This window comes from Serinus canaria, chromosome 12 (assembly GCF_022539315.1).
Source record: "Serinus canaria isolate serCan28SL12 chromosome 12, serCan2020, whole genome shotgun sequence".
In the NCBI taxonomy this organism is placed as follows: domain Eukaryota; kingdom Metazoa; phylum Chordata; class Aves; order Passeriformes; family Fringillidae; genus Serinus; species Serinus canaria.
This window is the reverse complement of record NC_066326.1, coordinates 13539771-13552588: the sequence shown is the minus strand read 5'-3', so window position 1 is coordinate 13552588 and position 12818 is coordinate 13539771. Positions and strand designations below refer to the sequence as shown.

Sequence of the window (12818 nt, the reverse complement as noted above, 5' to 3'; positions counted from 1 at the left end):
AAATCAGTGCAAGGCTGTTGAAGTCAATGAAAGTTGTTTGTGTGAGTCCAAGGGCACAGTTTATCCCTCTAGAAAGGAGTAATGATCATGCATTGAATGTTTTAGGGATTAGCTTCTGGAATTATATTCAAAATAATAATCTTAAATGGATCATTGCATTTAAATGCAGTAGATTTTATTGCTATGACACCTACAGCTGTACAAATATTTCAAAGATTTTATTATAAGGCTTTCAGGTTTTCATAGAATTGATATAGTTCACTTAAAATTGTCTGTCTTTACATGGCATGCTTTGTAATTGTTACTGTATTGTTTTATAGAAAGGAGAGTCTGGAAAATAAAAAAAGTGAGAAGTCAGAAGGGGACCAAAAGAAGTCCAAGGATAGTAAGGTGTTTATCCTAAAACTTGTCTCTTTTTAAAGAAGCAATTTTACTGATTTTGCTAGGGAGTACTTTGTGTAGTGCATTGTACAATTCCTTTTATGAGCCCATCATCCCTGCATTTTTTTCCAGGCAAAGGAAACTTAGTTCTGATGCTTTGCATCCTCACAGTGTCTCTCCAACCAGAAAAATCCTTTTGGTTCCAGGATATCCTGAGAAGGGAAGCTCTTAGAGAACAAAATTTTAATGTTAGAAAAATGTGATTTTTTTTCTTAGGAGCCCTGTAGGTATTTTGCTTGATAAGTCCAATGAGATCAGTGAGTGAAAAACTCTTAGAATGTTCAAACATTGTTGGTAGATTTTATCAAAATGTGTTGGTTCCATTCCTTTTGTGATTTACACAGCCAGAGAAATGTGGATACTATAGAAAAATAATTTTCAAAAAATTAGTAATAAAATGTCACCTCTCCTGTGTTCTCAGAGTTACTCTGCTTCATAAAACTAATTTCCCTGACTTTGGAGGCTTATTTGGTTTGCTTTCTGTGGGCTTTGTACTCCATATTAAAATGTATTTTTCCTCCTGTCCATCCCTTCCATTGCTGCAGGTGACAATTGGAGAATATGGAGAAGGAGAGGATGAGGATAAAGATCCCTATCCCCCCTGTGATGTACCAGGTATGTCAATACTAGCTAGAAACACATTTAAGTTGCTTTGCTAAAATATCCTGAACTTGCTCTTGGTGAACATGAAATCAATTCCTTTGAAGCCAGTGAAGTTGTGCTGTCTTATCAGTGGATAAATGGGCCTGAGTATTATCTTTTTCTTCATCTTCCCAGACAGTACAAGCAGCTTTTGAGAGTTAATATTTTGAGCCTCAGGACTGTTTTGGTTACACTATCTGGATGGGAGAGCAAATTCTAAACTTCTCTCAAACATTTGGCAAAAGAGAACATTCCAGGGCTGATGATGTTTGGTCAGTTTTTTCTTGGCCCAGTGAACATACTTATCTAAAAATCAGTTCTGCCTGACTGTCTGGATGCATGGCACAGAAATCTGTCCTGAATTTTGAGCACACAGTGCTCACCCTGTGCCCAGAGCTCAGCACTCAGCTCAGGCATGGACAGGGCTGAGCTGAACTCCAGCAGTCCCCAGGTGAGGCTGCTCAGGACCAGCAGAGCCAGTCAATGCACTCATGCACACACCCACACATGCACAGCACCCTGTGTGAGCTTGTGACAACATTGGGATGTTTATAGATTTTTAGAATCATGCTATGAATGTATATTTCCTATGTGTATTCTCATACAAGCTATGCTTTTGTATTGTTATGAACAAAACCTTGATATTTTTAAGTTTATAGTAAAAAGAATGTTTAATCTAAAGTAGGTGAAGATGAAGAGGATGAGGAGGATGAGCCAGAGGTACCAGCAGGCCCACGTCCCCGGAGGATATCAGAGCTCAACATGAAGGAGAAGATAACACCTATCCCTGAAGGGAGTGCCTTCTTCATCTTCAGCAGCACCAACCCGTAAATAGCACTCTGAAAAATATTGGTTTAGACATCAGGGTTTAGCAGTGAAGTAACAGACCTCCTTCTAGGGAGACCAGGAGTAGAAATCTGGTGCCTTCAACAGAAAAGAGATTAGGCCTCCCTCCTAAAATTTTCTGATTGACTTGGAAAATGAGAAGAATTTGAAAAATATTTTATTTTTCTTCCCACTGTTGAAGATAATAGCATTTTATACATGTAGTCTGAGTTCTCACATATCTGCAAAGTACCCTTTGGGGTGTATTATCTATGTACTATGTTAGTCACTGGATATAAAAGATCTGAACATCTTTGGCATGAGACAGAATTTCTAGTAACCCTAGTAACCTCTGTGGAGGAGAAACCAGAAAAAGAGAAAAGTAGGACAAAGGTTGCACATATTCCTCTTAGGGTGACAGCATTTCCCAGATTCAAACAAGCATCAAAGATAAAGACAAATTATTTTAAAAAATCAGGAACTGTAATAGTTGGATTTTGGGGGGGCAGTGGAATCTTTCACCACTTTAGTCTAACTCCAGAGCATTTGGAGTTCTGCCCTGGTGAAGACAGCAAGCTTGACTAGTCAGTAGAAGTCCTTAATATTTATTTGGCATGGGAGAATGCTGCCTTTCAGTGGTAGAGGCCATCAAGTTTAGAAGAAGATCAAGATAAAATGTTTTGGATGCAAAATTATTAAGTTTGTTGAACATTTCAAATTGCTTTCAGCTTCAACTAACACTAGGCATTCTCAGTCTAAAATGGCCAATTTGCTTCACTAAGATACACCACACTCCAATCATCTACTTAATAACAGGAGGAAAAATTTTAGCCAAGAACCTTCTGAGTCTTCAGCAGAATTTAGACAACTTCATTTTAGTCAGTTATGAACCTGATCCTGCCTTTTTGTCAGTTTAATCCCAGACCTGCTCAGTATTTGTGATTGCTTTGGGATCAGTGACTCTAAGCATATGCACAGTTACACTTCATGTCATGTGGCTAAAGCCTGACAGCTCTGGAGCCTCCAACACCCACATGTCCTCTAATTCTATAAGAAAATCTTTGTAGAGATTCTGATTTGAGTCCTAAGTAGCACAAGGAGATCTGCAGCCTAAGCTGCATCTCTCAAGATGAGTAATTATGACAACTTCAGTGAGAATCAAGTTGAACTGGGGATCTGGAATATTTATTATCTAGCCTTGGTCTTTCTGACCTGTGACTGCACGTGCACAGTGCTACAAGCACTGCAGCTTGTGGTGTTCATAACCCAATAGAAACCAACCCCTCCCAGATGGCTTTGAGTGCATCTTCACTACAGGTGAATTGGATTTTGAATTTATTTACATTGTAAGCAATCAGACCGATGGCTTCAGGACTTCCATTGCTTCTAGCTGCTGACTGTTGCTCTGCTCCATCAGTGCTGGCAGAGTAACAGAAAACGTGTTGTGTATTAACCATCTGCTGAATTCTGTGTGCAAAAATGGTGTATTTCTGTATCTCCTCTTCAGAATTCGAGTGGGATGCCACAGACTTATCAATCACCACATCTTTACCAATCTCATCCTTGTCTTCATCATGCTGAGCAGTGTTTCCTTAGCAGCAGAAGATCCAATTCGCAGCCACTCTTTTCGAAATAATGTAAGCCCTTCATTTTGTCTGAAGATAAATAGACCCTCACAGATACAATCCTTTGGGCCTAGTGCCTTGTTTTTAATTTTCATGTTAAAAAGCCTTCCTTCTTCTTTTTCAAGCTGTACATTTATATTCCTTTTGCTCTAAGAAGCATATATCTTTAAAACAATTGACTTTATTGATGGAACATCACCAGTATTAGAAGTGTTTATTATTTACATAATGCTTTTTCTGTGAATATAAATATATCAGGATAAATAATTCTCAAGCTGAATATAATATCTATAATTTTCATATTTCTCCCTCCTTTGCAGCTGGAGTACCTGATGTGCAATTCCTGAATCACTCTTACTGCCTCACAGTCTTTGATGCTGATTTAAAAATGCCAGTTAAAATTATCACTGTTTATCATGTTTGGAACAGACTCTGATGTGTCCTCTCTTTGTTGACTCTATTGTGTGGCCTTGGGGCACTTGGATGAGCCCTCTGTTAGTGAGTGTAGGGATTCATGAGGAGTACCTCCTGTCCTGGTCTGAGAAGGGAGTGAGTTTTTGGGAGTGAGTTTTTTTCTCAGGGAAGCTTGTGTGGCCACTCTGAGGGGTTTGAGCTACCCCCACGTTGGACTCAAAGATATTTGGATTCTTGATTGGCTGCATCAGAAACCAAACAAATCTCACTTTTCTCTAAACACATGTGTAAGAGCAGGATCAGACCATGCCCAGCTCTTGTGTTGACTCAGAGAAAAATGGCATTTCAACCTAAAAACCATTAATTTCAGTAATGTCCTTATTAATAGATAAAATTGTAGTTTATGTGGGGGCTAAACACCTGTGGTCTCCCAAAAGAAATTCTTGAATTTGTTTAAGCACATTTTAAGTGCTTCGTTTAGTGGAAGACTTAACTGTTACTCAAAAGTACACTTATTAGACACAGAAACTAAAATAAATCCATGGTCACTCTCATGACCATGGATTTTTCTTTTAGCCTTGTTGCACTTGATTCAGCTGCATAGCAAGACTCTCACATCCCTGTGAGTTGGGTTTGCTTTGGATTAGGTAGGAAATGGCTGAGATGGTGCAGCTTGGTAGTGATGCATGGGGACTTTGGGGATGCTTTGACAGAACTTCCAGCCCTCTCCTATTTTAGGTACAAACTGATCTGTGGAGATGGTCACAGAGTCAGAGAAACTCTTCTGCATCCTGCAGGACAGGTGGCCCTGCTGAGGCTGCAGAGGTTGTGTCTCTCTGGCTCTTGCTGGTGTTGGTGCAACCTCTGAAAGTCTTCTAAAGGCTGTTGGCATTCTCCAAACACTTTTCCAGTAAATTCAGTAAAAAACAAAAAGCCAAAACTTTCTCCAGAGGTAAAAAGAGGCCAAAGCACAAAGACACTCTTCATGCACTATTCAGCAGAGCAGTGTACTTCCCTTATCTACAAAGCTGGACCAATGTAATCCTATAAATAAATCACACTAATGGGTAGGAAAAGAGAGAGCTGGTAGAGAATACTGAAATTGTTATTATAGAAATGGCTTCAAGGGCTGATAATTGTGTTTGTAACTAGAGGAGCATTAGGAAAATTTAAGTGGAGAGTGTGGTAACTGAAAAGATTATTTCTGTTGGGACACAGACAGTATGTGTGAGGGATTTCAGGAAGGTGTTGCCCTCTTGTTGTAAGTGCTCTCACATGCCCCAGGCCTGCATAATTTCCTTTTTACTGCCTTGAGGGTTCACGTTCCTGCCATCAGCCAGGTCAGCAACAGAATGAAAGTTTACAAACTGGAATGCCTTTAAATATTTTTTATTTTATTTTAAGTCTGGAGTGAATTGGTTACTGATTAATTTTTGTCATATGGCTTTAACATTTGCCTATTTTTTTCAGCCACATCAAGGGACAGCAGGATGGGATATTCAACGGAATATGGGGGAAAAGTTATTTCTTTTTATTTAATCTAGTGTGACTAATTTCTTTGTGTATTGTCTCTTTATTTTATTTCTCCTTCCCACTCGGTTAGTTGTTGAACTGCAGGAAGGATATTTCTGTACACAGCCATTGGCTAGGTGGATTGCTGAATCCTTGAGACTAAACTCCCAGCCTCCTGCAGTTCACTGGTTTAGGTGTTAGTGATGTGGCCACAGATCTGGGTGGTTCTGAAATACCTGTTCTTGTGCAGTGAGGTCAATCCCACAGCCACAATCCTCTTAGAAACTTCATATCACTGTGCAACTCTTGTGGGTTCTTTTTGATTTCCAATGAATAAAACACTGCTGGATAGTTATTAACTAATTTGCTTTGTGACACTCTGCACAAGCCTATACAGGAACAATATCATATAGCAGATGTGGGGTGATCTGCACTCTAGAAGCAGCCACTGACTGCAGTTTCATTTTGTGATGCATTACTTTGGTAAAAACCACAGACATTATTAATAAGTATTTATTGTTTGTTTAAGATTCTGTATCTCTGCTAAAGGCTGAAGAAAGTATCTGTGAAAGCTGGTAGAGGAAAAGTCTGACTTGAAAGAAATTGTTGCCTATTGGGTCCTGTCAATGACTCAGGGGTGAAATCTAATACCTGAGCACAGTGGCATCTGTTTGATTTTTAAGCAAATAAAAATGTTTGCACAGTAGCTGGAATTTTAAACTACTTTGTGTAAATCCTCCATCTATCTACTTAGATTAATTCAGGTGTTTTGTATGTGGTCTAAATTGTGAAAATTATTAAGAGATGGATTTCTTACTGTGGCACGTATTATACCTTGCAGATACTTGGTTACTTTGACTATGCTTTCACAGCCATCTTTACTGTTGAAATCCTGTTAAAGGTAATGCATTGTTAATTGATCCTTGTTAGCCCAAAAGCAGCTTTAGCAATAATGTTTGTAACTTTTTGTTTACCTTCCAGATCCTAGGGTATGCAGATTATGTCTTCACTAGTATGTTTACATTTGAGATCATTTTGAAGGTAACAGGTTTTTAAAGGAAGCTTGTTTAAAAGGATTTTCCTTGTGTGTCACCTGCCAAGAAAAGGCCCTTGAAGTGTTCTTCGCCTTTTCTCTAAGCTATCAAAGCTAAACTTTTTTAAACTAGAGGATTTTTTTTTTATCCTCATAGTTTTGATTGGTTATTTTTTTACCATTGGGTGCATGAAGAAGCTGATTTTTTATCATTACATCAGTTTAATAATTCATTTTTTACCCTTTTTAAACTTACAGTTGTCAGAAAAGGGAAAAATAAATCACTGCGCATGAGCTTTTCCTTCTCCTTGCTCTGGCATTTCTGAAAGAGATAATCAGTCTTATAAGGAGGGAGCATGTAATTTCTCATTTATTTTGCTGAACTATGTCCACAGAGCTAAAATAGTAGATAACTGTTTTCTTGCAATAGGACTTGCAAGATATCTTGCATTTATCTATCTATACACTAAGATACTTTGCATTTGTTTTGGGCATACATTTAAATTCACAGACAGGCATAATTATGCTTGCTTAAATGTATTACCCATGCATGAGCCAAAAATTGGCATTTTAATGTATGGTTTGTGTACTGATTATTAAGGATATCTATTGGGGTTACTCAGATTTTAAATGTGCAAGATTTACTGTGGTAAAGAAGATAAATTACCAAAAATTGCGTTCACACGAAACAAAATGCTGAACAAGGAAGTAAAATTTTTCATTGGAAATTGGCAAAATGTTTTTTCAGAGATTTACACATGATTCATAAATGTTTCATGCTGTGCTTATTCTCACCTCAAGTTTTTGGTTGAGTAACCCTGATTTATACACTTGCTGGCACACTAACAATCTGTACATAAACTATGCATTTCCAGTTGAGGATTAAGCTTAACAAGATCTCTTCTCCCAGCTTTTGCTCATATTGCTGTGCATACTCTTCACAATGCAATTTGATTATTACTAATTGGTGCAATATTTGGGCTGTTTACAAGATAAGCTGTACTGTAAGTAATAGGCTATTTTTATGCTTGTGAATTTTCTCCCAGGCTTAATGTTTATCCCCTTATTTCACATTTTTAGCTGTGAGAAGCTTGCTATAGAATTGATTATTCTCATTTGTAGCACACTAAAATAAATATTCAGGGGTTTTGCTGCTACAGAAAGGCCAAACTAAAAGAGAGAACAGAGCATTGAAAAGAGCTGTAGCATTAAATCAGACTAGCTCCCAACTCTGAATTTGGGGAGCCATAATAATGTTACCATTGTAACTGTGGCAGAAGAAAGGCAGTAAAGTTCCACATGCTCTGAGCAGCAGGTTCTCCAGCTCCTGCAGTTCCATTTGTGCTTTTCTAGGAGGCAGAGGAATTATAAAGGGCAGGATAAAGAGGCATTACTGGGTGGGTTAAGAAAAGCAACATTCCTGCAAACTGCAAGAGATTTTGGCTCTGAGCAATTTATGAGTTACCCAAAGGAAGCAGGAAACTCCGGAGCTTGGGCTGCTGAAATCTGGAATTGTAAAGATTACAGGGAAACAAGGAGCTACATCACAATGAAAAGTGTTGATGCTCCTGACTGTGGTTTCTCCAGGAAGCTCTGTAGCACACTCACATGTAAAGGAGAATAAACTGTACCATGCAGAGGTGCTGGGCAGTCAGGAGCTGACACAGACACCTGCCTGCTTTGCTAACCTCTCTCAGACTCTGGCTTTGCTTGCTTGTGCCTGGGGCCCTCCCTGTGCTGTGCTGTGCTTCCCACAGTGTCAGGGCTGTGCAGAAGGAGAGTGTTCTGCAAGGAGAAAATTCAAAACTAGACCTGCAGGAACAATAGTATTCCTTAATTTCCAGGCAAAAAAAAATATGAAACTGAAATTAGGATAAGCAGAGGCACTATTACCACCTGTAGTGAAGAAACTGTACAAAAGCAAGCATTAAACCAGAATAACTCTCAGAATGTCAGAAGTCTCCCTGTGCTCTTACTGCTCTCAAACAAGGATTTGCACATTGCACAGTGTTGAGTGCATGAATGATGATGTGAAAAACAGAAAAGCTGCAACATCACTTTAAAAACATTTGAGAATTCTCCCTGCATGACATTGAAATTCAGTTTATCATGCTATTTGGACAACTTGGGAAAGGTGACAACACCAGAGCCAAGGTCAGTCTAGGGATTTGAGCTTTCTACTTCCCCCTACTGTGCTGATCCCACACCATTTAAACTTACTAGAGAGTTGTAACAAATTCTTCCACTGGGATTTGTGGTGATTGAAATATGAGTCTCCATGTGAAGATGGGGAGATATGTACCTCACCTGCATTTTATTGTCAGTTATTCACCTCATTTTTGTGGGAGTTGTTCCATGAAACTTTGTGTGCTGCTCTTATCATATACAATGTAAATGGGTAGTTGTAGATAGATGTTAGTTTGGTTTTCAGGGTTGTTTTTGTGTTCACTCCCAACAGAGTTTAGATGTACTCTGTACAGCTGTAAGTGAATGAGCTACTTTAATGGAAATTTTATAGGATAATTATAATATCTCATGCCATGGCATAGGTTAAAGCTTTAGCATTTTTACTCTTCTAGCTTTTGGGAATATTTAGTATTTTGATCACCAAAAAGAGGGCTTAACAGAATAAGGAAATTAATTAATTTTTGCTTCCCAAAAAAATACAACTTTCCTTTGCAGAGGCCCAGCCTTTAGTGGTGGTGGTGGTTTGCCATGCAGAATGCCTGGAAATGTCTGAACTGAGCAGGGATGCAGAGCACTGGGATGCCCATTGCCTGTAGCTTTGCCCTGCATTGGGAACTGTCTTGAAAGCTGTAGTAATCTGCTGTGAGGGGAATGAAATAAAATCTCTTCCCTACTCCTCCAGGAGCAGAATAGAAAGTAAAGGGATTAAAATGCACAGTCAGTATGGGTTGTTCCCTAGATGGCATCAAATTTTCTTACCTGTGGAAAACAAGGAATGGCTCAGTGTTCAGGCTCTGTAAGAGATCTTGAGGCTGAAGAAATTAGAATTTGTGTGACTGAGCTGACTACAAGGTGTTTTTCAGAGGTATCCTTGTTTTTGTTATGAGTTTTTAGTTTCAGTGTTTCACATAATTCATAATATTCTCTTCAGCTGGTGAGTCTGTGCATCTAATGGTTTTTTGGATTCCTCTGTGCATTTTTTAACTGGTACTTACTTACAGTTATGGTAGGAAGTCTAATTGATGGATTTAGGTGTCAAATGCAGCTTTATGATACCCAAAATCATCTGCCCAGGTGCTGTAATTAATAGAGCCTCCATCACTGGCTCCTAATGAAACCTGCAAATGATGCATACAAGATCCACTTTGTAAGCTTTTTTCATTTAAATTTAGGGACAGAAAACAAAAAGTTTAGACAAAGTCCAAAAGGAAGAGCAATGTTTGATATTCCCTACAGAACAGCAAAATGTAGGGACCTCTGATCACACAGAACACAAAACCTCTGTTGGTCATCAGGTTTTTCCAAGATAGCCACTCATGTCTGCCATAAGCCAAAGCTAAATAGCCTTGTAGTCCTTGCAGTGCTGCCTTGGGGCAGCCTTGCCCTGCTTCTGGACCAGCTTTGGCTCTCAGGTACTTGCTGTACATTTTCAGCTCCTTTTCAGTTCTTAAGATAGTATGAATAATTAGGAGTCAGAATTTGGACCCTACAGTTTAGTAAACATGGAAATCTGAATTTTTTTTTTCTAGCAATTTTTCTAACGAAGGTCAAATTAATTCAGGGTAATCATCTCAGTCTCATCTGTGCTTACATAAAATAAAACATTTGTTGATATCAGAAACAATGAGCATATTTATTGATGTTGCTTGAGCAGAATTTTTCTGCTTTAAATGAAAGATGTAATGTATGCAGAGGGATTGTTTTATATCTCAAAGGATTTTAGAAAGTGAGATAGTATTGTATGCATTCACACTCCAAGCAAGTGTCTTGTAAACAGCCTAAATGTGAATTTGAATAAATTGAAATATAGACTAAGTGTGTAACAATTCTATTTTTAGATGACAGCATTTGGAGCATTCCTTCATAAAGGGTCTTTCTGCAGGAATTATTTTAATTTGCTGGATTTGCTGGTTGTGGGCGTTTCTCTGGTCTCATTTGGGATTCAGTAAGTACTACACTTAACTGGGAATGCTTTATTTCTGCTCTGGGGTTTCATCCTGAAGTCAGTGTTCCAGCTCCTTTTGTTCCCCCACGATGTGTGGGTGTGCAGTGCCAGTGCTCAGGGATGGGCTGGCAAGAGGGAGGGAGTGCTCTCCATGGGGACTGTTGTAATTCATCACTGGTATGGGCTGGAAACAAATCACTACTTCCCACAATTACCAGGAGAGCGAGGAGGAGCCCCACGACACTGGTATTGCTACAGCAGGGATTTCCTGGAGCTGCAGGAGGTTTGAATCCCTTCTCTTGAGCCATTGTCTCACCTGCAATCTGATTTTATTTGGTCTTTCAGTGCTGACTTGTGGGGATATGGAACTAGGCTGTTTGAGGGGGGAGAAGTTGTACCCTAATCAGGACAGTCAGTGCTAGTGGAGAGGTTTTTTTAAATTTTGTTTGGTCAGACTAAATGCAGTAAAAGAATCTAAATGTGCTTCTTGATTCATTGGGTGGTTTTTCCATATTAATAATAATCTGTGAAAGCCTTAGTGACTCAAAGAGAGCAGGGGAGGGTGTCAGGCAGCTGCTCCCCACTCTGAACCCTGCTGGTACCAGACCTCCTCCTACTGCACAAACTTTCAGTCTCACAGAGTGTTCTTTAGAACACTGTGCACTCTTATTTCTTCAAAATAAAGTCCTAGCTAGTTAAACAGAGAGAAACAAAGTCATTTGAGATCTTTTCATCTAAGGTTAGTTGGAAATTGAAGGATTCATTGATTTATAGGATTTACACAGTCTTTAAAAGAGCTTGTCAACACTGGAAGATACTGTGGGGACTGTTTTGCTCCATTATGGTCTTAGATGAGCTTCTAAGCTGTTAATTCCAAATTTGCTCCAGAAATCAAAATTATTCTTATGGTATTTATGAGATGTATACTATTTTATAATAATAAAAAAATCAATAAAGAATAAAGAAAAGCCTTGTATACATATCTTGAGAGTTCTAGTTGAAGGTTTTTTTTTTTCAATTTTCACATTTCATGAATTTGTAAGGACATTGTTATTCTGTAATAAAATCAGTTTCCTTAACAGTAATAGTATAATTTTTTTTTTCTTCTAGATCAAGTGCTATCTCAGTCGTGAAGATTCTGAGAGTTTTAAGAGTCTTGAGGCCTCTAAGGGCAATAAACAGAGCAAAAGGACTTAAGGTGTTTATTTTTATTTTTTAAGTTATATTTCTGTTGGCCTGATCCTTCAGTCCTGACTCAGGTTAAAAATTGTTGCTCAAGAGAAATGTCTGTCACAGAGCAAGGGCAGAAATCAAATTTATTGATTCTTAAACATGTCTGGTGTTAGCCAGCCCAGGCTCTGCCCACAGTCACAGCAGTTTGTGTGTGCAGGAGCTGCCACTGAGAGCAGATTTGGACAGTGATGAGCAACCTGTCAGTGCATTTCAGTTGTTTATCCATAGTGCCTATGTAATTTCTAGTCAGTTGGTGTTGATGGGTCTGTGTCAACAAACTTACAGACAAATTTAAAAAACAAGTCAAATTACAGTGTTAGGTATTATGCTGGCAACAGAAAAATAGTAATTTTAAAAAAGAATGAAGAAATTACTTTTATGATATATGGTCTGTGACAAATTGCATTGAAATATATTTTTTTCTTTCTTTCCAGCACGTTGTTCAATGTGTCTTTGTGGCTATCAGAACTATTGGTAATATCATGATTGTCACAACTCTGCTGCAGTTCATGTTTGCTTGTATTGGGGTGCAGCTGTTTAAGGTGAGACACTCTCAGAACTTCCAGTCCATCAAGAACAGAAAAGCTCAATTGAATTCTTGGTGGTTTGCTGCTGGGACTGGGCTGGTCCCATCCTGAACCAATCATAGTATAAAAGCATTCATTTTGCATATTCTGCATTTTTGTCATTGCTCTTTGTTTTTATGTGTAGGGTAAATTCTACAAGTGCACTGATGAGGCCAAGCAGAACCCCGAGGAATGCCGGTGAGGAGATCTTTGCTCTAAGAATGTGCCACATTTTGTTCTGAATAACTTAAACTGTGCATGGGTCAGGCTGGTTAGGGTTGTGTAAATTGGAATTGTCATCTTAATCCCACCAGAAAACAAGGCAATAAAGCAAACATGAGGAGGCAATGTAAGGAACAGCTTTGAATGGTGCATTGAGTGACCCTGAGGTCAGT

The 12818-nt window shown here is 38.7% G+C and overlaps 1 protein-coding gene across 1 annotated transcript in view; it reads left to right on the top strand.

Moving 5' to 3' along the window:
* Positions 1–12818, top strand: part of CACNA1D (calcium voltage-gated channel subunit alpha1 D) — a 165598-nt gene that overhangs the window by 106170 nt on the left and 46610 nt on the right. The window contains exons 17-25 of the mRNA XM_050979491.1: positions 321–390; positions 987–1056; positions 1766–1910; positions 3416–3545; positions 6301–6360; positions 10518–10624; positions 11735–11822; positions 12292–12399; positions 12569–12621. Coding sequence (XP_050835448.1) covers positions 321–390; positions 987–1056; positions 1766–1910; positions 3416–3545; positions 6301–6360; positions 10518–10624; positions 11735–11822; positions 12292–12399; positions 12569–12621 — 831 coding nt within the window. The remainder of the gene's footprint in view (positions 1–320; positions 391–986; positions 1057–1765; positions 1911–3415; positions 3546–6300; positions 6361–10517; positions 10625–11734; positions 11823–12291; positions 12400–12568; positions 12622–12818) is intronic.